The following is a 24,716-nucleotide window of genomic DNA, read 5'->3' on the forward strand; positions in this document are numbered from 1 at the left end:
TGGGCCATCTGGACCTCACCGCTCCACCCCACCTCTGCCAGATGTAGTTCTCAGAGCCACTGGGCAGCTGTATCAGCCCAGCTGGTGGCCAGAGGCCCATGCCAAGCTGAGCAGGACTCCAGACAACCAGGCAGCCTGAGCACCACCTGCACAGGGGCTCAGCTTCTGTGTCCTATTGAGCCCTCAATGGTGCTCCTGGCTGGGCCTCTCCAGTGCTTGGGGGGCCATTGTCTGCTGTTGCCCCAACTGTGGGTTCTATAAGGCTCAGCCCAGCTGTGGAGCTGGCTCACAGGGTACTCAAGACCTGGAGTGTAGGTGGAAGTTATGTGGCAGCTGGACCAGCCACTGGGGTCCTGAAGCCCCCTTGGGCCTGCAAATGTGAAAGCTGCCAGTGGGTGGCCTAGGGCTAGGAAACCTTCTGTTGGCACCATCCAGCAGGTAGGTTGGGAAGTCCCTCTTGCAGTCTTGCCTCCTGCCCTGGTCCCCTTGGAGGCCTGTCTGCTGAAGACATCCTAACCTGCTCTCTGAGGCTGCAGCAGCTGTCACTGAGGACAGGTGAGACCTGAGCAATGCCATTGACTGGGACAGGGCTGAGCATGGCACAGCTCTCAGGGCATGTGCCCACACACCCTCTCTGTTCCATAAGCTGCAACACATGCGCACACCTGGCAGCTGCATTCTGCCACTGCAGCATGGCCACACCCACTACCTTGTTGATTCACGTGTGCCTAATGTCCCACAGAGACACCTGAGGACATGGATGAGCTCCAGGGTGCAAGAGCACATGGGCTAAGGTGCATGCATATGAGGCTGTGTGCTTACCTGGAGCGTCACCCAAGGGGTGCCAATGCCAGGGCTGGGTTCCCATGGGGAGGGGCGTGTGCTGGGTGGCTGCCAAATGTGAGCTCAGCCTCCTGCTCCCCTGGGGCTGAGGAGCAGGTGCCCGCTGTGCATGGGGCCCTAGGGCTGATATGGCAGCATCACCTGGCACAGCCCAGGTCCCTCCCCTTTAGGCCTGTCCAGCTGCTGTCACTGTAGGAATGGGGACCACAAGGCAGATTAGTTGCATGCCACCCACTGAGTCAGGCATGAAGGTGAATGGGGACTACAGTGACCCTATCCCACTCCTCCTGCACCCCAGTGCTCAGCTGCACAGATGCTTGGCAGGCTGGGATCACTGACGTCTGGAACACCTGCATCTGAAGACCACGTGACGGGGAACAGCCCTATCTCTGAGGCATAGGCAGCACCTCCGCTTACCACAGATGTGCTTCCTGCTCAGGTGAGGGGCAGGAACAGAAGCAGGAGCCACCAGCTGGACAAAAGGTCTCCAGGCTGCATATCTGGGCCCTGGGCTTCCTTGAGCAGGCAGTTGAATCCCTCTAAACCTCCATTTTAGCCCCAGCAAAAGGTGATAACTTCCCTGCCTCCCATCCAGGCCACGTAAGGTCCAGACATCTGAAAGTACTCAGCCATGAACTACAGGCTGTGTCCATGAGGCTGTGTGCTGTCTGTGAGGGGCCAGCGCACTTGGCAGCCAGCAGCACTGGCCTCCATGCCTGAATCCACGTCCCAGGACTCAGGTCTCAGTGACAGCACTGGTATCCAAGACCTGGAGAGGGAAAGGGGGCTGCCTGGGCCACCCAGTGCTGGCGTCTCCCCGCCATGCCTGCAGGACTGCTGTTTGTGAGAGATGTGTTAATTGGAGGCTCTGCAGCCTGTGGTCCCAGGGGCCAACCTGTGATAAGAAAGGCCCAGTCCCTAGCTCCCCTCCCCGCACTCCCTTTTGTTCTGACGCTTATTTGTGGGATTGTTTTCCTCCCAAAGGCAAGACCAAGGCGGTTGCAGCCCCAGGCACAGGCTAGACATCCCGTGTGACGCTGGACATGGCCTTCTTGGCGCCTGAGGCCCGCCCCTGCCACACTCTCTTGCTAGTCCAGGACCTGCCCCCTCGGGACACCTCAGCCAGGATGACCAGGGCTCACTGCCGCTCAGCCGTGAGCCCCAGAGTGGGTAAGATGATTCCTCCATGAGAAGGAGGTACCCTGGGCTCCTCTGGAGCACTCTGGGATGACAAACCCCTGTGGCTGGCCCACCACTTTACTGTGGGACTGCCTGGTCCTCTGGTTGCCCCCTCCTCAGGGGCCCAAACTAAGGGACCTGCTGTAAACAAGAGGAGGCCCCCAGGAAGCATGAGGCTAACCGGGTGGTACAAAACTGCATCATGAACATAGCCCCAGGGGTGCAGTCCTCAGGGTCCAAAGAGGGACAAGACAGGTGAGGCCAGGTCTACCAGGGGCCACTGCCAGCCCCAGCACAGGCCAGGCCAGGCCCCAAGGATGGGCAGGGATTGGGGTAGAGACACAGAGACACACTGCCTTTCTTGGGAGGGCAGACACCCAGCACCAGCAGCCCAGGAGACCACAAGCAGGGCTACCTGGGCTGTGACCAGGTTCTCCACTAATGACACACCCCCTGTGCCCTTTCAGTGCTGGAGATTTTTCTAAATGTTCTGCTCAGGGTCAGTGAGAAAAGGGGGTGACCTGGACTCAAGCCCCCACTTCCTGGGCTGGGTTTCCAAGGCAAGAATGTGGCTCGGCCCCCCAATCCTGCTGGGAAACCCTGCTGTGCCCCAGTGCAGAGAGTGAGGGGCTCTGGAAGAGTTGGGAGCTAAGCCCCTGCTCCTCCCATTTTGAGCCTCAAAACAGACTTTGAGGACACAGAGCCACTGTGGGAGGAGGTCTGGCTGGAGGTAGGAGGAAGTTGCACACATGCACAGGCCGGAGAACACACTGGCTCCGGTGCACACACATACCACACCTCACACACTATCCGACCAAGCCACATGTGCACAGGAGCCCATGTACTCCCCGGTCTCCTCCAGAGCCTCCCCTCCAGGAGGACAGGGGTTGGGGGTCAGAGGCCCACCCAGGGTACAGGGAGGCTTACGCAGACCCCGGATACCACTGGCCACGTTCCTGCTGCCGCTGAGCCCTCATGGCTGCTCTGTTCCAGGTACCCTGGCGAGTCTGGGCCTCACCCTCTTCCTGTCTCTTACTGCCCACTGCTCCCGTTACCAGGTCAAGGGCTTCCCCCAGGGAGAGCCGGACATTGCTGGGGCTGACCATTGGGCCAGGTGAGTGCTGGGCCCCTCCTGGAAATTATTTCCTGTGGCTGATTCATGGTAGGGCAGAGTGGGGGGAAGGGAGGAAGAGGGGTCCTGGGTGGCTGTGGAGGTTCTAGGGAGGGACCACACCCAGGGTCTGCACATGAGGTCCAGTCATGGCCATGTAGGTCCACCATACCCCAAACTGTGACCTCGGAACCTGGCCTGCCTTCAAGGTCACTCACCCACCTGGCCCCAGACAGCCCAGTATGTGCAGAGTCCAGCTTTGGTTTCCACATTGGTGGGAGTGGGTCCCCTGCATTCTCAAAGTAGCAGCCAGCTACAGAGGCCTTGACCATCAAAGGCCCATATGCTTGGCCCCCAAGTCTCCCCATGGGGCTCCAGGCTATCAACCCCAACTGCTGGACCAGGCCACGTCATCTTGAGTCCTTTCAGCCCCTCTGTCCCAGCCTGGTCATTTCCTCCCATTGTCTAGGGGTCTCACTCCTCAGCTTGGCACACTGAGCAATCAGTTAATGAGGCTGGTTGGGTAGGACCAGGGTCCCAAGGGGGACCAGTCAAGCCCAGGCTCATGTGGCCCAAGACCCCTCTCTGTAGAGATTTTATTAGTCATGCCCTAAGGAAGGGAGGCTCAGAGAGATGGCCTTGCCTGCAGTCACACCATAGTGCCTCCAGGTCCCTCAGACACCAGAAAATTGGTCAGGGCCTGAGCCAACTGGGCCTGCGCCCTGGGAGCAATTGCAGACCCCACATGTGAGCAGTTGCCACATGTAGGCCCCAAACAACTAGAAGTCTGGCCTCGATGGGGTACTCAAGGAGGAAGGAGGAGGAAGAAAGGAGCAGGGATCAGACCTTGACCATGACCGGACACATCTTGCCTCTTACTCCCTTGGTGCTGGGAGGCAGTATGACTCCAATCCCACCTGCTGTATCTGCCTCTTACCTGGGCCTGCCTCTCCTGATCCCTGGGCCCCTCACTGTCTTCTCCTCCTGCCCAGGGTCAAAACCTCCCTCCTGCAAGACTTTTGGTGCCAGCCAGCCAGCCAGCTGCCTCAGGAGCATCTCTCGGCTCTGATCAGGTGCCTGGCCACCCAGCGGGTATCACTCAAAGCCTGGCAGGTAAGCCTTCACAGAGGCAGAGCGCATGGGTATGGAGGCGGAACCAGGCTTCTGGAGGAGGGCCTACAGGTGGGCACAGGTTTGCACCAAGCCAGACCCCAGCAGAGATGGGCAGTAGGGGGCCGGGGACTGGACTGGGGCAGGGGACTTGGGAGTGCAGGCACCAATCTGCCAGCTTCAAAACCACCAAGAACATGGCTCCTGGGGCCACCATGACGGGATGCCTGGCCCCCTGTGATGGGCTGTCACTCCTCTGGGCTGGCTTTCCAGTTCAGTCCAAGGTGGACCCCTGGTCATGTCAGCCAATCTGCCTGCAGGTGCTTCTGCCTCCCACCCTGGCGGTGATGAGGGCTTGCCACATGGCTGCGTGGTCCTCCCTAGCTTCCTCTGGTGTATAGTGCCCCCTGTGGGTCCTCCAGACCTCCAGGACACACCCAAAAGTGGGTTCTGCAGCCCACTGATCTCTCCCTGGGGCGTGCCTAAGGATCCTGGGCCATGAGATTATGAGGTCATGAGACTCAGGAAGCATGCTAGGTTGAAAGGAAGAAGAGGGCACTGTGTCCCAGTATAAAATTAGTAGCAAACATGCTCAAGAAAAATCAGAAAATGCAGAAAAGTAGAAAGACCCCACTCCTCCAGAGAAACGCCGAGCTCTTGGGGACTCTCCCTCCAGCCTTCTCTAAACAGGATCCTCTTGGCTTCCAAGCCTTGGGTTGTGCCAGCATTGCCTGCCCAAGGCCTCAGCCATTGCCACCGCCATGTGAAGGCTCAAACTGCAGGAGACAGTCTCCAAGTCTTGCTCCTTTCTTGTTGGCCTCTGGACTGGTTACTGCCCTTCCCCAGAGTGCCTCCAACCGTGCAGAATGTGTTCTTGGCTTTGGTTTTGTTTTGGTGGTGCTGGGGATTGATCAGATATGTATGTGGACTGAGTGGTTTCCTCAGTTTGTCCTTAAAAAGGAGCCCTGAGCAGTGTCTCTAAGGTACTCATGGAGTTGGCTGGCTGTGAAGTCCAGGGGGAAGTGAAACCCCTAGTAGCAGGTTGTCCGTCCATTCCCGGTGTTCAGGTGGATTCTGCTCTAAACATCACAGGAATGTTTTACAGATAGCTGATGAATTCCTTAGAATGCCTCAAGAGCACTCACAGAACTAGTTTTAAAATATGGTAGATATTAATCTAACGATACCGATACTTACTTTGAATAGCATCAATAGTCTAAATGCACCAGTTGAAAGATGGTATGCTTGCCTAGCACATGAAAGACCCTGGGTTCAATGCCCAGCAGTGCAAGAGAGAGAGAGAGAGAGAGAGAGAGAGAGAGAAACAGTATGTTAGAGTGGATCAAAAAAGAAGACCTAGCCTGGTGCAGTGGCACACGCCTATAACCCCAGAGACTTGGGAGGCTGAGGCAGGAGGATCACATGTTTGAGGTCAGCCTCAGCAAATTAATGAGCTTCTGTCTCAAAATGAGAAGGGCTGAGGGTGCTGGGGTTGTGGTTCAGCGGTAGAGCGCTCGCCTCGCATGTGCAAGGCCCTGGGCTCGATCCTCAGCACCACATAAAAATAAATAAATAAATAAATAAAGTTATTTTAAAAAAATGAAAAGGGCTGGGGATGTGACTCAGTGATAAAGCACCCCAGGTTCAATTTCCCGGTCCCCAAAACAAAACAAAACATACAAAGAAAAAAAAACTGTGTTGTCTACAAAAGACTACTTTATTTCTATTTATCATTTTGTGTGTGGATGCTTGAAATACTGGGGATGGAACCCAGGGCTTCAGCTATGCTGGGCAAGTACCTACCACTGAGCTGCACCCCAGCCCTTTTTTTGTTTTAATTTTTAGTTATATATAAACATAATATCTTTGTTTTGTTTATTTATTTTGATGTGGTGCTGAGAATCGGACCCAGTGCCTCACTCGTGTGAGGCAAGTGCTCTGCCACTGAACCACATCCCCAGCCCACTCTGGCCCTTTTTATTTTTCATTTTGAGACATTTTGAGATAGAGATAGACGCCCAGGCTGGCCTCCAACTTGTGATCCTCCAGCCTTAGCTTCCCAGGTAGCTGGGATAACAGGCAGGCGTCATTGCACCCCGCTAAGTCCCCACTTTAAATGTAAACATGTGTAGATTAAAAGTAAATGTGTGGGGGCTGCACAGCCTAGCATGAGAGGGGCCCTGGGTTCAATCCCCAGTGCTGAAGAACAAAAGTAAATGGATGGAGAAGCCACACTCCAACACTGGTCAACAAGAAACAGGAAGCAGCTGCTCATCCAGGCAGAGCTGACTCCCAAGCAAGGACCAAGTGTGCAATTCTGCAAGAAGAGGTGGTGGTCCTGAGAAAGCCTGCACCCGGCCACAGAGCACCAGGGCACTGGGGCAGGAATCTCAGCACCACAGGGGAGGCAGGCCAGTCCACCGAGGTCACTGGGACTTCCATGCACTTCCATGGGCACAGCTGGTGACATCTGTGGTGACCTGGTCCCACAATCGCAGAGCACACGTTTTTTTTCTTTTTTCTATTTTTTAATTTGTGTGTGTGTGTGTGTATAGCATGTCATCTTTATTTATCATTTTCCTCCTTTTTTTTTTTTTTGTACTAAGGATTGAACACTCGACCACTGAGCCACATCCCCACCCCGATTTTGTATTTTATTTAGAGACAGGATCTCACTGAGTTGCTTAGCACCTCACTTTTGCTGAGGCTGGCTTTGAACTCCTGATCCTCCTGTCTCAGCCTCCTAACTGGGGCACTACAGTTGCACCTGAAGGTGGATTCATTATGTATTCATAAGTGCGCACAATGTAGCAATCTTGATTGGTGGGGGGTGCTGGAGCTGTGCCCCACCAGGGCAAGTCCAGACTGGACAGGGAGTGACCTGCTGCCATCCTGCCCAGCTCAGCTGCTTGGCCAACCTTGCCACGTGGCGCGGCCTTCAGGGTGACTTCAGGCTCCACCCGCCTGACCTCCTGCTCTTTTACAAGTGAGTGCCCTAACCCATGGCTCCTGGGGGCCCTGCTAGGCAGGCGGGAGGCCTGGCCCTGCCTCCCTGATGTCCTCCCACCTGCCAGCAGCCTGAGCCAGGTAAGGGAAGCTGACTGCCGGGCCTTCACCCACCGTGCTGCCCAGGGGAACACAGAGCTGCTGGCCAACCTGCCTGACCAGAGGGTGACCCTGAGACACACAGCCCTGGCCTGCTTGGTAGGTGCCCCCAATGCAGACGGAAGGACAGTGGGGCTGGCCTCTGCTTGGTGCTGACCTGCTTTCCCTGCAGGGGGCGCCTCACCTGCAGCTCAGTGCCTCAGACCTGGAGCTCCTCGGGGTCCTGGTGTGTGACATGCAGGCATCCAGCATCGTGACCTCAGACCCTCATGTGCTGCAGAACCTGCTGCGCTGTCCCCGGCTGACTGCTGCCCAGAGTGTTGCCCTCAACAGCCTGCTGGCCAGTGGGAGGACCCAGCTTGGGTGGGTAGGGGTCACAGGGTCTAGGGTGAGGAGGGGTTGGTAGGGTTGGGGGCTCCCCTGCTTGAGACAACATAAGAAGCAACTGGATCTTGGGCTCCGGGGGTCACTGATGGCCACATCCCTACTGACCTCTGACTTCTGCCTCACCTCCTCAGCCCTCAGCCTTGCTCCTTCTGCCTCTAGCCCTCAGCCTTGCTCTGGCCCCACAGGCCATGGGGTGCAGGGTGGGAAATGCTGACTGTCTAGCTGGGTGCCCACAACAGGGCAGGCTCCACCAGCTGTGAATGGGCACCTGCCTGTACTCTGGGTACACCTGAGAACCTCCTGGAAGCTTCTTCCACCCTGCTCAGGGAGGGGCAGCAGGTTGGGGGTTGGGATGTTGCCCTTGGCTCCAACACAGTGCCCCTTCCCATGCACTAGGCCTCCCAGCTCCTGGAACCTGAAGGGGCTACAGGCCCTGGGATCCCTGACCACCTACATCAGCCCCCATGTGTGGGCACAGGTACCAGAGGTAGGTGGTGCCAGCGGAGTGGCCATTGGCACAGGGTAAGGTGCTGCCAGATGTCTCCTCCACCAGCCTATGCCTCCCAGCCACTCTGGGGACCTAGTGGGGCCCCAAGACCATCGGAGTCTCTGGGGTGGGAGGAGGGGCCAGGCGCCCGTATGATGTGTGGATATCATGCCTACCTGCCAGGCTGTGGGCCTGGACTTCTTCCACAGAGTGGTGGCTGCCTGCCGGGCAGGACAGCTCAGCCAGCATGATGCCAGGCACTTCGTGACCAACTTCCTGGAATCCAAGGCTAACTTGGCATCCTGGAGGCCCAAGCGGGGTGCAGGTTGGTGTGGCCACCATGGGCATCCCCCAGACTAGGCTCCCCTCTTGTCTGGTGTGGGCCAAGTTGTTGGTTAAAGGTGAACCTGGGATGTGGTCAAGGTCTAATGAGGTCAGAAGTGGAGGTCAGAGTGGAGATGGGCTGGAGCCAGCAGAGGTGGTCAGCTCTGGCCTTGGCTAATGGATCTGGTCATTAGCCCACCCTGCCGGGAGGCCCTGTACCAATGGCAACATCACAGCGGCCACGCTGCGTGACAACCTGTTCCTGGTGCACTATGACTGCGCCCAGCTCCAGTCGTGCCTGGGAGGCCCCGTGCTCAGGGCCAACCTGGACCCCCTGCTGCAGCACCCCCTGCCTGCTGAGTGCCAGCGCGTCATCAAGGCCAAGCTGGCCCAGGTACAGAGACAGACCCCCGAGGGGCAGGCAGCGGGGCCTGGGGTACTGAGCTCACCGCCTGCCTCAGGTCTACCCACAGGGCATCCCTGAGGACCAGCTGCGCCTCATCACCTCGCTGGTCTACCTCTTCTCACGCACTGAGATAGGCCAGTGGAACATCACATCCAAAGACACGGTTGTGGCCCTACTGGCCTCGGATGTGGCTCTGGAGAACCAGACAGAGGTGAAGGCATTAGGGGTGGCTGGGGAGCCGTCTGGTCCACCCAGCCCCACTGACCCTGTCCCTGTTCCCAGGCAGTCCTGCAGAAGTTCCTGGACCAGAATGGTACGGTCACCAGTGCCCTTCTGGTGGCCATCGGGGGCTCCCGCCTCTGCTGGATGAGCCCCCAGCAGATCCAGACCATACAGCCCTCAGAATTCCGGTGAGCCTCCCATACAGCCACACAGCTGGCCACCCACCTGGCAAGGGTCACCAGGGGAAACCAAGGCTCAGGAGGGAGACCCATCCAGTCTGGGCTGGGCTACTGGAGGTGCATTCATGTCCTAGGGCCACGGTAACAAATAACCACAAACTAGGTGACTTGAAATAAGTAACGTGTTCTCTAGAACCTCTGGAGGCCAGAGGTCCCAAGTCAGGGTATCAGCAGGACCCTCCCATGGGTGCTTCCAGTCCCCAGCATGGCTAAAGTTTTGGTGCTCCTGCGAACCCTTCCTCTCCTTCACATGGCCTTCTCCCTGTGTCTATGTCCATATTCCTCTGTTCCCATAGGGACCCCAGATGCTGGATTTAGGGATGACCTAATCCATCTGACTTCGTCTTTTAATCTGATTTCTTCTGCAAACACCCTACTTGCAAATAAGGTCACATTCTGAGGTTCTGGGTAGATGCAAGTTTGGGGGAACCTGCTCAACCCAGCACAGAGGGCAGAAGGTCTCTCAGGGGGCTCACAGCCTCACACTCTGCAGGCTGGCTGGGGTCCTGGACATCTCCTCCTGCCCTCAGAGCCAGAAGGACGTGCTCTTTGCCAAGGCTCGTGAGGCCTTCCACAACACCAGGTCCACGGCTGACTACTACCGCTTCATGCGCCCCTACCTGGGTGAGCCCCGCCTGTGGGTGGTGCCCTCCCAGAAGCCCCCCCTGCCCCTTCTCATCACTGCCCCCCCAGGTGGTGCCCCGGTGGAGGAGCTGCAGCACCTGGCCCAGGCCAATGTCTCCATGGACATCGACACCTTCACCAACCTCAACCCACGAGTGCTCCAGGTTGGGGGCTGCCCTGGCGGAGGGGAGGCAGGGCAGGGCTGGCTGGCCCAGGTGCCCCAGATCGCAGGTCCACACAGTCCTGAGTGAGAGGACCAGAGGTGTTCTGTGCCCCTCCTCGTGTTGTCCCGGGAAGCACTGCCACTGTGGGGTCCTCCTCAGCCACAGAAGCAGACCTGGGACCCTCCTGCCTCCCTCCCAGAGCCTGAGTGTCAGCAACGTGACCACCCTGCTGGGGCAGAATGTGGGGGACCTGCAGAAGGCCCGCAGCCACCCCACGGTCAGCTCCTGGCTGCGGAGCCTCAGCAGCTTGGCCCGGGATCAGCTGGGCCTGGACGCTTCCCACCCTGGGCCCAGCCCTTCCTATGCAGCCAGCAGGCCCCCCAGCATCACCCACCCCACACTCCACTTGGCCTTCACCTCAGGCCTGCCTGAGAACAACACCTCGGCCCCCATTGCAGGTACAGTGTACACCTTTACTCCCCTCTGGGCCCAGGGCCCTCTGTAGACCCTAGGCTGTCCCTGTGTCCACCCTGCTTGCCCTCACATCTGCCTCTAAGTGCCTTTGGCTTGGCATAGTGTCACCTTCCATTGCCTGCTGACCCATTTGAGGACACAATGCCTCCTCCTAAACCCACAGATCTGCAGAATGGGTGAGGGGAAGATCTGGGGTCCCTGAGGAGCTAAGAAGAACAGTTGCAGAGGGTCCTCACTGGCCTTCCCACACTTAGCAGCCCAAAGCAGGGGTTCCCAGGGGGGCTGCAGGTGGCTTCTGGTTGGAATTAATAGGTCCCCTCCCTATCTGCCCACAGGAAGCCCCCCAGTCCACCTGGGTTTTTTGCCGCTCTCTGTGGCCCTGCCTTCTGGCCTTCTGTGGCTGCTACTGCGTCGCACATCTCTGAGCCCAGTGGGGACTGCTCATGGAGCACCAGGACCCTGGCCAGTGCAGACAGTGCTGCCCCAGGGTGACCAGGCCCACAGGCACCACATGCAGGAAACAGGGGGCTGCTAGGTGGAGCTGGCCACCTGCCCAGGTTGTGGCTCAGACCCTAGCCCCAGGGGGACAGCTGTGTCCCACCTCTCAGGAGGCCTGCAGGGCCGGCCCCTCATGCCTTGGCTCCCAGGAGCAGAGACCTGGCCAGTTACAAGCCCAGGCGGGCAGGAAGATGAGGCCCAAGTCTCCTGCCTCCTCCAGGACACCTGGGCTGGGCAGGACTTCAAGGTCATTGTTCTCCCTGATGGATCAGAATAAAATGTAAGGCTACTGTGCCATCTGTGTATTTGCTCAGATCCCAGAGGGGACACAGGGACCCTATTACCAGGGCCCAGTATGTGTCCACCACCTTGGTGACACCATCAATCACAATAGGAAGGCCTCTCAAACAGCCCCCCAGCCTAGAGGCCCACCCTGGACTCTTCTTTTGTGAGAGTGAGAGACATGCTGGCCACATGGACCCCAGATTATAGGGTCACAGGAAGCCCAAAAGCCACAACCTCCCACCTGGCCCAGTGACATCACAGGATATGCCTGCAGGGCAGGTGCTACTGTTTATTGAGCTCAAACACCCTCAGGGTTTGACAGCAACCACCTGACTGCCACCTGCTGCAGATGAAGAGGTGGCCTCAGCTCAGAGTCAAAGCCAGGAGTACAGCTGGGATGGATGCAAGCAAGAGTCCAGGTCCACGGAGGGGGCACGCCCCAGAGAAGGCCTCTGCACAGAGAGGGGTGACTCAGACCCCCTCTGCCCTCTGCCTTCCCCCCACCCTCCCTGGACTCTGCCTAGGCCACCTGGCCCACCTCGGGAACGGAGGTCCAGGACAAGGTAGCCATTGGGGATGCCACCCTGGAGCCCCAGCCCTAGCCTGTCCAGGTCCTCCTGCCGCTGCTGTGAGATCCAGTCCTGCACTGGGCTGTCCTCTTCCTCAGCCTTCAAGTCCCTGACGTATGGCCCCAGAAGTTTCTGTACTTCAGACACGGTCAGACCCTACCAGACCATCAGGCATTCATCAGGGTCTTCAGGCCCCAGAAGATGGGGTGCCACTGTACCTACACCACCCACGCCTCCACCCATAGCTGCCTGCTGACCTCAGCCTGTACAGACTTGGCTCTCAGACAGGCTGGCCCTGGCATGTTGATTGCCCAGCCAGAGGTCGCACCCCACTGTCCCATCCCTACCTACCACCACAGCCTCAACCTGTAGCTTCTTGAATGTGGCCATGTCTATGGTCATATTCTGCAGGATAAGTGTCCTCAGGTCCTCCATGGGAGCCCCACCTGTGCAGGAAGGACCCCCAACTTGAGGCCATATGACATACCCCAGCCCCACCCTCTGCTATAGGCTACAGAAAGTCCATCTTCTTACAAAGACTCCTTCTTCCCAAGGAGTCCTGGTCCCGGCTTTGCCTGGTAGCCACCTAACCCTCTAACCAAAAAGGGCCAGAGCTCCCACCAGAGTCAGAGCTCACCGTCTTAAGTACACATACTTGGAGGAGTGGGGGACAGGATATGGGGGACTGCCCACTCATGCCTACAGAGGGCATTCAGGGAGGCCCTTGACTGGCCACTGCAAATAGGGGTCTTGCCTGCCCCTTGCTCTGCCCACCTGCCAGGGTGCCCTAGCTTACCCAGGAAAGCCCGGATTCTTCCAAGGTACTCAGGCTGGCTTATATTCCTGAAGGTCACGCAGGCCTTGGAGTAGAGGACATGTAGCTGCCTAGGGCCACATGAGTCCAGGTCCTGGGGTCTGATGGCCCTGGGGACAGTGTGGGGCTAGGCAGTGAGTGGGGACCACAGCATGCCCACCCTGCCCTGCAGAGGACTGTGACTCACCACATGACCCTGGAGGGCACAGAGTGCAGCTGCTCAGCACTGAGGAAGCACAGGTAGGAAGGATGGAAGCCAGCCAGGCTACCCATGGTGTCCTGGTCCAACTTGCCACCTCCCAGCACATAGCGGGCAATCAGGGCAGTCACCTGTGGGAGGAGGTTGTTGAGGTGCCTTGGAGCAGGGAGAGATGGACCCCTACCAGCCAGCAAACTTTAAGCTGTCCTCCCAGGCTGAACAGTACTGTGCTATGTTCCCCCAGGTCAGAGTCCAGAGTCTCCTGATGCCCCCGTCATCAGGCCACACAGTCCTGTGCTGATGCCCCACAGGCAGGTCGTCACCTGCTTGTCCATTTTTTGCCCTTTGCTGACATTGAGTAGGGCTTTCACAGTCTCCAGGGAGGTCAGGTTCCACTTGTGGATGTCCTCGGGGCTGAGGTAGCGGAAGAAGTAGCCCAGGCGCTGGACCAGGGACTCAGGGTAGCCTTGTGGGTAGGTCTGTGGAGAAGGTGACCATGAAGGCCAGGGCCACTCCCTGGGTGAGGCCAGCAGGCAGTAGCATGTGGCATCAACTACCTGGTCTAGCCTGCACTTGAGGGTGTGGATCTGCTGGTAGGTGAAGGGGATCGCATTCACAAGGTCCATGTGGGTAGACAGCAGGGCACCGTCCACACAGGCCTCCAGTTCCCACTCTTCATAGAAGATGAGGTTTTCATCCACCACCTGGGGCTTCCGGCCGGGGGGGCAGGGCTTCTGCTTCTGGGGGCAGGCCCTCTCTGCAGGGGAAGGCTAGTCAGGGGCCATCGGCAACCCCTCCTTCCTCCCATGTTGTCTGGGAGACTTGGGGGCTCAGTTTACCCACAGGAGAAATGGGGCGGCTCCATCCCCTCTGAGTTTATGAGGGAACCAGCTGAGGAGCCAGGAAGGGTCGTGGGCCGGGGAAGGGGGACCAGTGATACCCCAACCCTAGGATCCTGCCTCAGCCTGATGCCCAACAGGCAGGGCAGGGGCTCACCCTGTGTGTCCCGCCGGAGCCTCATGAGGGTGGCAGGAAGCTCTGGCCTCCACCAGGATGGGCCCCTGGAGTGGCGCAGCAGCCAAGCAGCCAGGACATCCTGAGGACAGAGTGGGTGGCTGAGCCTCATAGCCCAGAGGCTTTGCAGCAGGGGGCCGGGGTCTCACCTTGGGGATGTCCTGGATGATGGGCTGGTCCAACACGGCTAGCAGGCCCTGCAGAGCGTCCAGCGTTGAGACTGACCACCTCGACGGGGGCCTGTCCAGATACAGGGGGCCGCCAAGATTTAATAGGGGACAGAAGCAATCCCAGCACTGCCCTGGACAGATATTGTGATGGGGACCCCGCAGGGACGCTGACAGGGTATGATGGACGGCTGGCCCTGGCACCCAGCACAGGTGTGGTTACCCACTGTGCACTCACCAGCCACTTACCCGTAGGGGGGTCCTCCGCCTTGCAGAACCACTCTGGCTGCCTCCTGCTGGCCCTGGTCCAGGGGCCCTGGGCAGCCTGCCAGCCGGGGGAGGAGGACTGGAGCTGAGTGCACCACGAAGCGCCCAGGCAGGTCACAGGCCAGGGCTCCCAGAGCCTTCACGTCCTCCTTGAGCACTCGGGAGCCGCGCACGCCCTGCATATGCAGGGGCCTCAGTGCCTTGGGGAATGGCCGAGCCCCCCTCACTGCCTGCAGCCCCCACCCTGTCCCAAACCTGGCAGGCTAGGGCTGCAAGCAGCAGCCGCCGCCGCTCCGAAGTTCTCCGTGGGAACACGTTGGCCTTGGTGATGTGGGAGAAGAGGCGTGCACAGGCCTGGGACCCCGGGGTTGGCGCTGGACTGCGCAGAGGGTCTGGGTCAGGCACCCTGAGCACTAGGCCTCCTGCGGGCCCCCTGGTGAGCCAAGTCCCTGCACTTTGAGGTCCCCGGGCACAGAAGTACGGCCAAGCCCAGGAACAGGCCCTACTTGAGGAAGGGCGCCATGTCCAGTGAGGAAAGCATCCAGGTCCTTGGGGATGAGGTGCTGGGAAAGGCGACCTGCCAGGCAGCTCAGCCACAAGGGACAGGGACATCTGGCTCAGAAGGCTCTGGCAGCAGCATCCCAATAGGCCCAGGGGAACATGTGGGGACTGACCTGACCATCTTGAGTGCCACATTCTTCTGCTCCGTGGCCAGGGCCCCTCCTGGGCGTGTTCCACACTCAGGCCAGGAAGCCAGGGAGGAGGCCTGGGGCGAGGCTGGCTGGGCCAGCAGTGCACCCCCTCCCACAGTAACCCTCCTCCTGCAGCGTCCCCCTGGGCTCCTCACCCAGGTGACACTCAGAAGGGCAAGGAGTCACTCCCCTGGGAGTCAATGCCCCTCTACCCCTGAGCCTCCAGGCAGGGAGGGGCACAGAGAGATACAGGCTCTCCCCAGGGGACGTGGGGGTGGAACAGGGAGTAGACAGAGAGGATGTGGGGATGAAGGCTGAGGACAAACTGTGGCTGGCACCTGGCCACCAGTAAGGGGCACCAAGCCCTCAAAGGCTGCAGGGTCAAGACCTACCTGATAGAGTTGCTGGTGTTGACCAAGCCTGGGTCCAGGAGCACAGCCTGGGGGACAAGGCCAGGCTGACGGCTCCCCCAGGCCTGTGCCTCTCTGGCCTCGCTCCACCTTTGCCTGGTACCCACAGCTCCCTCCTCCAGGGCATGGGGGAGAACAGCTGTCACCCACCTCCACCCATGACCCGGAGCCCTGCCCTTCTCCCACCAGGCCCTCACCTGTCCCATCTCTGTAACCTGAGTCCTTAGAGGTTGCAGCCACCCTGTGAGGTAGAGGGCATGAGGTTGGAGGGGAGGGCTGGGGGCTTCTCAGGTAGACCCCAACCTGGGAAGGGAGGAGGTCTCTCCCCTTCCCACCTCTTCTCAGTCCCACCCAGCACAGCCTACAGGACATGGGGACAAAGTTGAGGCCCCTGCACCACAAGGTACGGATCTGAGCTGCACAGAGAGCCAGGGCTTCCCGTGTCCTTCCCCTGGCAGGACACTTCTTTTCCTGGGCACCAGGTCATGCTCAGCCCCAGCCCCACCAAGACACAGGCCTCCTGCCCACAATGGGGGAGAAGGCACAGGGCAGTGGGGCTTCTCCAAGGTCTGACCCATGAAGGGCCCGGGGCTGCCCTCCCCCTCTCCCTGACAACCCACAGCCCACCACTGGACTCACCCAGGCTGAGGAGCAGCAGCAGAAGCCTGCCATGGGTGGCGGGCTCACAAGACCCCAAGGAGTGTTGAGCTATGGGCAAGGCCATGTCCTATGGACAACAGTGCCTCTGATGTCCCCACCCGATCCCCACCAGGCAAGTGAGGGGCCTTTGGGCCAGGAGAGCTCTGGCTGAGGCTGTTGGGCAAAGGAAGGAGCGTCTATGCCACTGGCCCTGCTTTCAGACTGGCCCGCCCCTCAGGAAGCCAACCCTCCTGCGGGGAGGGGAGCTGGAGCTGAGTCAGCCTGGCCCCCAGCAGAGAGCTGGGCTTTTCCAGGACCCTTGGGTGGGGCCTAGCCACGGAGAGAGTTTGGTCTCACTGTGCTACCTTGATAACAATTGTTCCTTTATGCCCAGTGGATCTGGGGACTGAGCAGACCACAAGCTCCTTGGAGCGGAGTGTGAGGCTGATGTAGCCATGTGTGATGGGGCAAGGCCAGCCCACCCCACAACAGCCAAGAGCTTTCAGCAGGGCGGTGAGAGGCTGCAGGACATGGTTCTGGCTTTCCTGACCTATAGCGCAGCCCAGCCCGAGGTCTGGCCCTCATGTGATGGAAAAGGAAGGCAGATCCCCCTCGTTGCTGAGGCCAGGCCTCAGTGAGTACTCTGAGAGAGACTGTGGGTAGGGGTGGTCTTCAGCCAGGGCCATCCCGTCCTGCTCCCAGCACAGAGATGACCCCTGAGGACAGCAGGAAAGGGAAGTTCTCACAGCTCTCCCTGTGCAGCAGGGTGCAGGAAGGGGGAACCCATGGAGGGCAGGGCAGGCCGGCTGGAGGGGCCAGTGCAGGTGCCCTGCCTGACCTCCTCCTGGCACACCCACTCCCACACATACACATTGGAATGTGCATGACCCAGGTCCTGTCTCCCACCCCACGTGGACCAGGCCCCCACCAGCCCCTTGTGAGCCTGGATACTGAGCTTAGCCCCAGGAATTGTGGCTCCTGGAAAACCCCCACCCGTTGTCTTGAGATTCCCAGGTAAATGGGATACTGTCCCAGAGGGGCCCGCAGCCCCACCCTAGGGGAAGGACAGGGCTGGAGTGGGCCCTCACTGTGCCCCGCTCCTCGGTGCTCCTTTCACTTGCAGACAGGCACCGAAGCTCTTGTCTGGCCGTGCTGTGCTGCCTGCCTCCACCCTGGGTCTCCTCCAATGCCCATCCCTTGCCCCAGGGAAGACCTGCCTGGGGCAGACCCTGCTCTATAGGCTGAAATACCACCACAGGCTTCTGTAGGCCCCGGGCAGGGAGGACGGCAAGGGAGAGGTGGGAGTGGGCGAAGAGTATGCAGGGAACAGGGTGTGGACCACTCTCTAGGCGTGGGCAATGCTGGACAGACTGCTTAAGGAAGTTCTGGGAACGTGGGAGCCAGCCTAGGTGGGGTGCCTCCACATTCCCACCTCTGGCCACGGCAGGGTGTAGTGTCCTGATGCACGTCCCTTACAACCCCAGGCCCTGAGGCTCTGAGTGGACCCTCCCAGGGCCTGAATGGGCCCTGCCCAAGGTGATGCTAAGGATCCAGGTGAGTGGCAAACCTCAGCCCCTCTGCCTCCCTTTCCCCACCTGGGAAGTGGGGAGTGGAGAAGCTGGACAGTGTCCCAGGCTGTCAAGGGAACAAATGAGGCTTGGCGGCCTGGCGGCTGGGAGAGGTGCTGCTCATGCCATAGGAATGTGCGGGTGGAGACCCTGCCAGGGAGCCAGCCAGACTGCACAGGTCAGACCCTGGCCACCTGGGGAGGAGGACTGCTCCCTTGCTCGTGGGTGGGGTGGAAGTACCAGGCCCCGGCTCCAAGGAGTCTTGTGTTTCCATTTTTCAGGGGATGGAACTGAGACAGAGAGTGGCCAAAGTCATAGGTCAAGCCAAGGGCTGGACTCCCAGCCAGAGCCTCAGTGGGCCTCTGCAGGCCACACTGCCAGGTCACAGCTCCAGGGACCTGCTAGCTCCTTTCACATGTGCTCTTGACTCAGGCAACATGAAGAGGATAAACTATGGCAAGGAACAGTAAGCAGGGACTACAGGAGTTGAATCCTCCAGGGCCCTGTGCTCCAAAATGGCAGGGCCACTGGAATCAACCTGCCCGGCCACTGGCCTTTCTTCCTGGCCTTGGACCACAGCCTTAGTGGAGTGACCTTGCGGTCAAAGGCCCTCACCTCCAACCAGCCCCTCGGATGGCTCTGTGATGCTGATTCCCAGTGTGGAATCTGTCCTTGCTTTCCACAGCTGCAGAAGGTACTTTGGGTGGCTCTGAGGTACAGTACCTGCCAGCATGCAACGCCCTGGCTCCCACCCCAGCACCAAGAACCAAAACCAACACAAACCCGGAAAGGCTTCTTTTTGTTGGACTGAGTATGCCCCTCGTCCATATCTGACCTTTTCCTGAGAGTGGGTGCTGTTCTGTACAGTTGAACCCAGTGCTAATTAGGGCAGAATTCAACAAGGCTGCCAGTTGCCATACCAGTTTACAAAAGTCAACAGAGAAGTGCCCTCTAAAACATCCTTTCCATCTGGAAAGTGCTAGAGGAAGTACATGTGAGATACAGGGAAGTCCACACTTTTATTGATGAACTCAACATATATAAATTGAAGGTCTGGGGCTGTAGCTCAGCAGCAGAGCACTTGACTAGAATGTGTGAGGCACTGGGTTCAATCCTCAGCACCACATAAAAATAAATAAATAAAATAAAGGTATTATGTCCAGCTACAACTAATATATATATATATATATATATATATATATATATATATATATATACATACATATACATATATACACACACACACATACATTTATACACACACACACACACACACATATATATATATGAATACCAATGGAATACAAACTGCAACTTAGGCCTGCTTGAAAGGAGAATGGATCATTTGGAGGATAACATTTATCTCAAATGAGGCACAAAGTTAGTTTCCTGTCATCATAATCAGTTACAGATACTTAATCAGATTGTTAGTGCGGATGCTCCACCATCTGGGAGGTGCTCTCCTGAGGCCACTGTAAAACAACCCTGCTCCACGGGTAATAAGAAAATCGCTTATTCCAAGCCCACTATGAATAACTATGACCCAGGAGCACAGATTCAGGTTACCCTGAAGGATACTTTCAACTGGGGAAGGGGTCACATGAATTTATATAGTCACAGGAGGAAAGAAAGTCAAAATCCACGGGTTTACAGGACACACAGGGGCGGTGTCCAGTTGGCGGCTACAGAAGGGACTTTGGGTGGCTCCAAGGTCCCAAAGGTGGGGAGTCCCTGCTGCAGAATTCAGATGTCATTTTCATCTCATCTTCATCCCAGTCTCAGCACCAGGCTGGTGGACACTGGAGGTGTCAGGGTTTGGGCATGTTCCCAGAGTTTCAAGGGGAATTCAGAAGGTGTCAGTTTTGGTTGACAGTAAATGGCTGCTAAAAAGGGCTAAGGACAGTCCAAGATAACTTTGGCTCTTGATGTGTGTGTGTGTGTGTGTGTGTGTGTTTGCTGGGGATGGAGCCCAGGGCCTCACACATGCTAGGCAAGCCTCGACCATCTAGCCACACCCCAACCTTTTTAAATGTCATTTTGAATCAGGGTCTCGCTAAGTGGCCCAGGCTGGTCTAACTTGCCATGCTCCTGCCTCAGCATCTTAACAAGAAGGAGGAGGAAGAGGAATAAGAGGGGAGGAGAAGGAGAAAGAAGCAAGGCAGAGGAAAGGAAAAGGAAGAGAGCAGGAGAGGGAGGAGAAGAGGAGGAGGGGAAGAGCAGCAGCAGCACCCACTGCAAGTATGGTTGGTAATGGAGATTGGGCTCCTGTTTCAACTATGGCTGCACAGGAAGTAGCTGACACCAGCCGCTTGGGATTCAGCAGCATTAGCTATTAAAGTGATGGTAATGAAGTGTATGCCTTGCTCAAGAGACATTTCCCTGTGACTTTGGGATGAATTCTCTAGGAAGCACCTCTGAGTTCCCAGCAGATGTTGGACCCCAAAGCCACATGTGCTGGAGAACAGCCAAGACAGGTTCTTCCTCCCCGAAGGACACCCGGGCCATCGTCCCCCGATGACCTGCTCTGAGTGGGGGCAGGTCAGGACAGTCAGCATCTACTCCTGACCAAGTTCTCACAGCAGGACCAAGCACGATGGTGAGAAGCCATGGCCAGCCATAGGCACTTGAGGTTCTCACAGACTCTACCAATCCAGCTCGTGTTTCTGCTCTCACATGGTTTCTAAACCATGGTCAGTTTGGCGCCTATTAGCACAGTCCTCTCAGACTGAGTGGGTCTTGCTGAACGTGCAGATCCTCCTGCCTGCAGCTGTAGTTCTCTGCCCCCTTTGCTTGGGGCTGGTTTCCAGTGCCCAGCTCAGCCTCCAGGGCGTGACTCCTCAGATCAGCAGTAGCATCTGTCTACTCAGCAAGAGCCCCGGGAAACAACTTCCAGCCATTCTCTTGTTTTGATGGACTGTCGTAGTTCTCAGTTCTTCTCTCTCAGAACACCTTTGCGCTGAAAGGCCGGTAGCCTTAGACTTGCTTCCTCTGGCTTGCTTCCTCTGCTGCAGCCTCCCACTGAGCCACCCACAGTAAAGGGCTTTCTTTGCTTGGCTGACAAACGAGCCACAGGGAAATGTCACTGGCTTGCAGCCTCGTCCCCTCTCTTCATCTGTGTGAACGTGCTCTGCTGCAATGAGATCTTCTACTCAAATTTCCGAGTTTCCCTACCTTTGCTTTCCTGTGCTGGGCACATCCCTGTGATGACTGGTGTCTGGTGATGTGGACACTGCTGTCATCACATCCCAAACACACTGCTTTGCCCTCTGAGTTTTATTCACTTTACTGTTGGCACTGGGGATGGAACCCAGGGGTGCTCTTCCACTGAGCCACAACCCCAGCCCCTCCCCAGCCCTTTTTACTTTTTATTTAGAGACAGGGCCTTGCTAAGTTGCTTAGGGTCTCAATAAACTGCTGAGTCTGGCCTTGAGCTTGCGATCCTCCAGCCTCAGCCTCCCAAGCTGCTGGGAATACAGGTGTGGCCACTGTGCCCAGCCTCCCATGTATTCTTTTTTTTATTTTTGTAGTTGTAGATAGACAGAATGCCTTTATTTCATTTGTATATGGTGCTAAGGATGTAACCCAGTGCCTCACATATGCTAGGCAAGCACTCTACCCCTGAGCCACAGCCTCAGCCCTTCCCACGTAATCTTTTGCTATTGATTGATTGTTGAACATTCAATAAATCCAACCCTCTTGAGATTGGGGATTTGCTTTGCAGAGCAGCATGTGGTCTGTCTTGCCCGCACTCTACCAGTGGCACAACCTGCGCCTGGGCGGGACTCTGCTCCCAATCACCCTAGCACTCACTGAGGGAGGGGTGCTGTGATCACCGTGACCAGAGGCAGGTGTGCCACCCCACCACCCATCGCCAGCCTCTGTGTGCTGCTATCAGGTGGCCAGCTGTGATTCTCTTCCCAGAGGGCTGACACCTCCATCTTCACCAGAAGCGCTTCTTGACCCCTGGCCTACAGTCAGTCTGTCTGTCTGGAATCAGTGCAGTCATAATGCTGCCTCCTCTCTGTTTGCCTGGTGGATGGTACATTCTTTTTTCCTTTACTTTTTTTTTTTTGCAGTACTGAGGATTGAACCCAGGGTCTTGTGCATGTGAGGCACTCTACCACCTGAGCTATATCCCTAGCCCCCCAGTTTTTACAATTTTAAATGGTTGAAAATCAGAAGAAGGCCAGGTGCAGTGGCACACACCTGGAATCCCAGAGGCTTGGGAGGCTGAGGCAGGAGGATTATGAGTTCAAAAATCAACCTCAGCAACTGAGTGAGGTATTAAGCAACTCAGAGAGACTCTGTCTCTACCTAAAATACAAAAAGGCAGGGGATATGGTTCAGTGGTTAAGTGCCCCTCAGTTCAATCCTTGGTACCAAAATAATAATAATAAAAAATATGATATTTTGTAACCCATGAAAGTTATGTGAATCCAGACCCAGTGGTGCACACCTGTAATTCCTGCTACTCAGGAGGCTGAGGCAGGAGGATTGCAAGTTCAAAGCCAGCCTCCTCAGCAATTTAGTGAGGTCCTAAGCAACTTAGAGAGACCCTATCTCAAAATGAAAAAGATAAAAGAAAAAGGGAGAGCTGGGGATGTGACTCAGTGCTTAAGTACCCCAAGATAAAGGAGATTAGATGGGACTTCTAAGGAGTGGCAAAACACACCCAGGGAAGCAGTGGCGGGCACAGCTCTGTGGCGTTTGCTAAAATTCACACAACAGCACTCTGCAAGGAGGGGAGCCTTCCTGCATGTAAGTCACATGCGCATGAGCCTAAGCCATGGCATGTACAAGCCTGGGGAGGCTGAGGCAAGAGGACAGCCTGAGCCCCAGAGGGCCCAGCCAGCCTGGGCAGCAGAATCAGACCCTCCTCTTCCTTGTTGAAAGTGGCCAGTATAGGACAATGACCCAGAACAAAGGGATGGAGAGAGGAGGACTAGGGGGTGCCAGGTGCATCGGGCTGACCTCCCATGACCCGGGCACAGGACCATGACTGTGGGTGATAGCAAGTAACTGTGTTTCAGAATGGCTGGGAGAGAAGGTTCGATGCCCCGACACAGAGAGATCAGTAGCCAATTGCCACCACTGAGCAGTGCCCTGTATACAAGTACTGAAATGCCAACTGTGCCCGTGAGCACACATGGACACCATACATCAATTTTAAAAATGCACACAGTCATGTAAAACTAAAAACAAATCAGAAAAACTAATGTGATTGAAACCAAGATACCAGTATCACCAAGTCAGGTACAGAATATTTCCAACAATGTGAAGATGCCTCCTGTTGTCACTTAGCCACGTCCTTCCCTCTTTTCACCAAGGTTTCATAGATCAACTGACACTTTCAATTGCTGAATCATATTTTGTGGAATGAATGTATCTCAGTTTGTTCAACTTTTTAAGGCATTTTAAAATCAGTTTTGGACTATTATAAAGAAATTGCTATGAACATTCATGTTCAGTTTTAAAAAATACATTAGGTAAAAACATTTCTTCCAGGGGCTGCGGTTGTAGCTCAGTGACAGAGCACTTGCCTAGCATGTGTAAGGAACTGGGTTCGATCCTTAGCACTACATAAAAATCAACAAATAATGGGCTGGGGATGTGGCTGAAGCGGTAGCTCGCTCGCCTGGCCTGAGTGCGGCCCAGGTTCGATCCTCAGCACCACATACAAACAAAGATGTTGTGTCTGCCAATAACTAAAAAATAAATATTAAGAAAAAAGAAATAAAAATTATCTAAGTAGAAAAAAAAAGCAAAAGGAAAGAAAAAAGATAGTACAGAGGGCAACTAGTAGCTTTGAGTAGTTACATAGTATAAAAAAGAGGTCAAGGACTTGAGGTGCTACCTCAGGAAACTCGACTACCGAAGCTCAAAGAAATGACACAGGTGAATGCAGAGACAAGGGACAGAGCCACCACTGGGGCTGTGCCTGTTGGCCCAGTCACTTGGCTGAGGCAGGAGAATCCCAAGTTTGAGGCCAGCCTGGGCTGCTTATGCCAGAGGAAGCAAAGCAGGATGAACAGCAAGGGCCAGCCCCACAGGACAGGGACCCCCAACTAGGCCCAGCCTGTTCTTGCGACTAAAAGGTTCAGGGGTCACTCCAGTTGAACTGGGCTGATTGGGCTGCACAAAATAACCACACAAGAGACTCAAATACCTTTTTCTTTGGGGTTGCTGTGACAGCTCCTCTGACCTTAAGGGTCCACAGGAAGAGAAAGAGAAAACACACACACACACACACACACACGCTGACCACTTTTATTGAGGAGAAGCTATTCAAATGAGGCAAGGGGTCAGGTTTCAGGGGGCTGAGTGTATCTTCATGATGTCCACTGTCAGCAGGTTGACTGACATCTGGGTAGGCCACACCCAAGGGCACAGTAAGAGAAGGGGACACACACAAGGCACTTCCATGGAAGATTCTATCCTAAACAGGGAAAGGGGTTATATTACAAAGTAACAGGTGAGCGTAGCTTCACCCATGGGGCGGTAGCAAGACAAGCCTGGGCAGGAAGACACAAGTCACTTGAACCCTAGAAGAGCTGGGCAGTCTAGCAGCATGGGTGCCTGGCGCCACATTGCCCAGCAGGGGAGTGTGACTTAGTCACGTGCAAGGTTGGTCTCCCACACCAGCCTCCCCAACGAGGCCAGCAAACGTTCATGTAAACATGTCAGGCGGTGGCAATGCGCTCCACTGCAGGTGGCCTCAGGCCTGTGACCTCCAGGACTCTGAGTTGTGTGCTGTAAGTAGACGTATTTACTGCACATCAATCAAACCGCAGTAAAACTGAACACCCACTGCTAGCGCAGGAGCTGGGGTGCAGCTCAGTGGTAGAGCACTTGCTTAGTATGTGGGAGACCCAGGGTTCAATCCCCAGCACAGCAAAGAAAAAAAGGAAGGAAGGAAGGA

The 24,716-nt window shown here is 56.5% G+C and overlaps 2 protein-coding genes across 2 annotated transcripts; one reads left to right on the top strand and one right to left on the bottom strand.

The window, feature by feature from the left end:
• The first annotated feature begins 1,886 nt into the window (after positions 1–1,886).
• LOC143385410 (mesothelin-like protein) lies at positions 1,887–11,210 on the top strand. The gene is made up of 15 exons (XM_076840891.2): positions 1,887–2,013; positions 3,016–3,136; positions 4,126–4,246; positions 7,144–7,229; positions 7,321–7,447; positions 7,521–7,711; positions 8,132–8,222; positions 8,406–8,551; positions 8,757–8,940; positions 9,008–9,163; positions 9,235–9,362; positions 9,907–10,037; positions 10,107–10,201; positions 10,401–10,659; positions 11,011–11,210. Exons 1-15 carry the CDS (start codon positions 1,887–1,889, stop codon positions 11,208–11,210), a joined length of 2,163 nt encoding a protein of 720 aa, XP_076697006.2.
• Positions 11,211–11,821: 611 nt separating this feature from the next.
• LOC143385411 (mesothelin-like) lies at positions 11,822–15,170 on the bottom strand. Its single transcript, XM_076840892.1, is given in 14 exon segments — positions 11,822–11,910; positions 11,997–12,183; positions 12,379–12,473; positions 12,824–12,951; positions 13,029–13,171; positions 13,364–13,519; positions 13,598–13,797; positions 14,037–14,136; positions 14,204–14,294; positions 14,471–14,664; positions 14,744–14,867; positions 14,995–15,020; positions 15,022–15,076; positions 15,163–15,170. Coding segments are annotated over 14 exon segments (1,596 nt in total).
• Positions 15,171–24,716: the final 9,546 nt, after the last annotated feature.

Source organism: Callospermophilus lateralis, chromosome 19, assembly GCF_048772815.1.
Source record: "Callospermophilus lateralis isolate mCalLat2 chromosome 19, mCalLat2.hap1, whole genome shotgun sequence".
NCBI lineage: Eukaryota > Metazoa > Chordata > Mammalia > Rodentia > Sciuridae > Callospermophilus > Callospermophilus lateralis.

Bases quoted from the DNA above. Each gene is read 5' to 3' on its own strand.
- LOC143385410 (XM_076840891.2), top strand. From the start codon at position 1,887: ATGGCCTTCTTGGCGCCTGAGGCCCGCCCCTGCCACACTCTCTTGCTA. The intron at 3,137-4,125 runs GTGAGTGCTGGG...CCTCCTGCCCAG, and splicing joins GGGGCTGACCATTGGGCCAG to GGTCAAAACCTCCCTCCTGC. The intron at 8,223-8,405 runs GTAGGTGGTGCC...CCTACCTGCCAG, and splicing joins TGTGGGCACAGGTACCAGAG to GCTGTGGGCCTGGACTTCTT.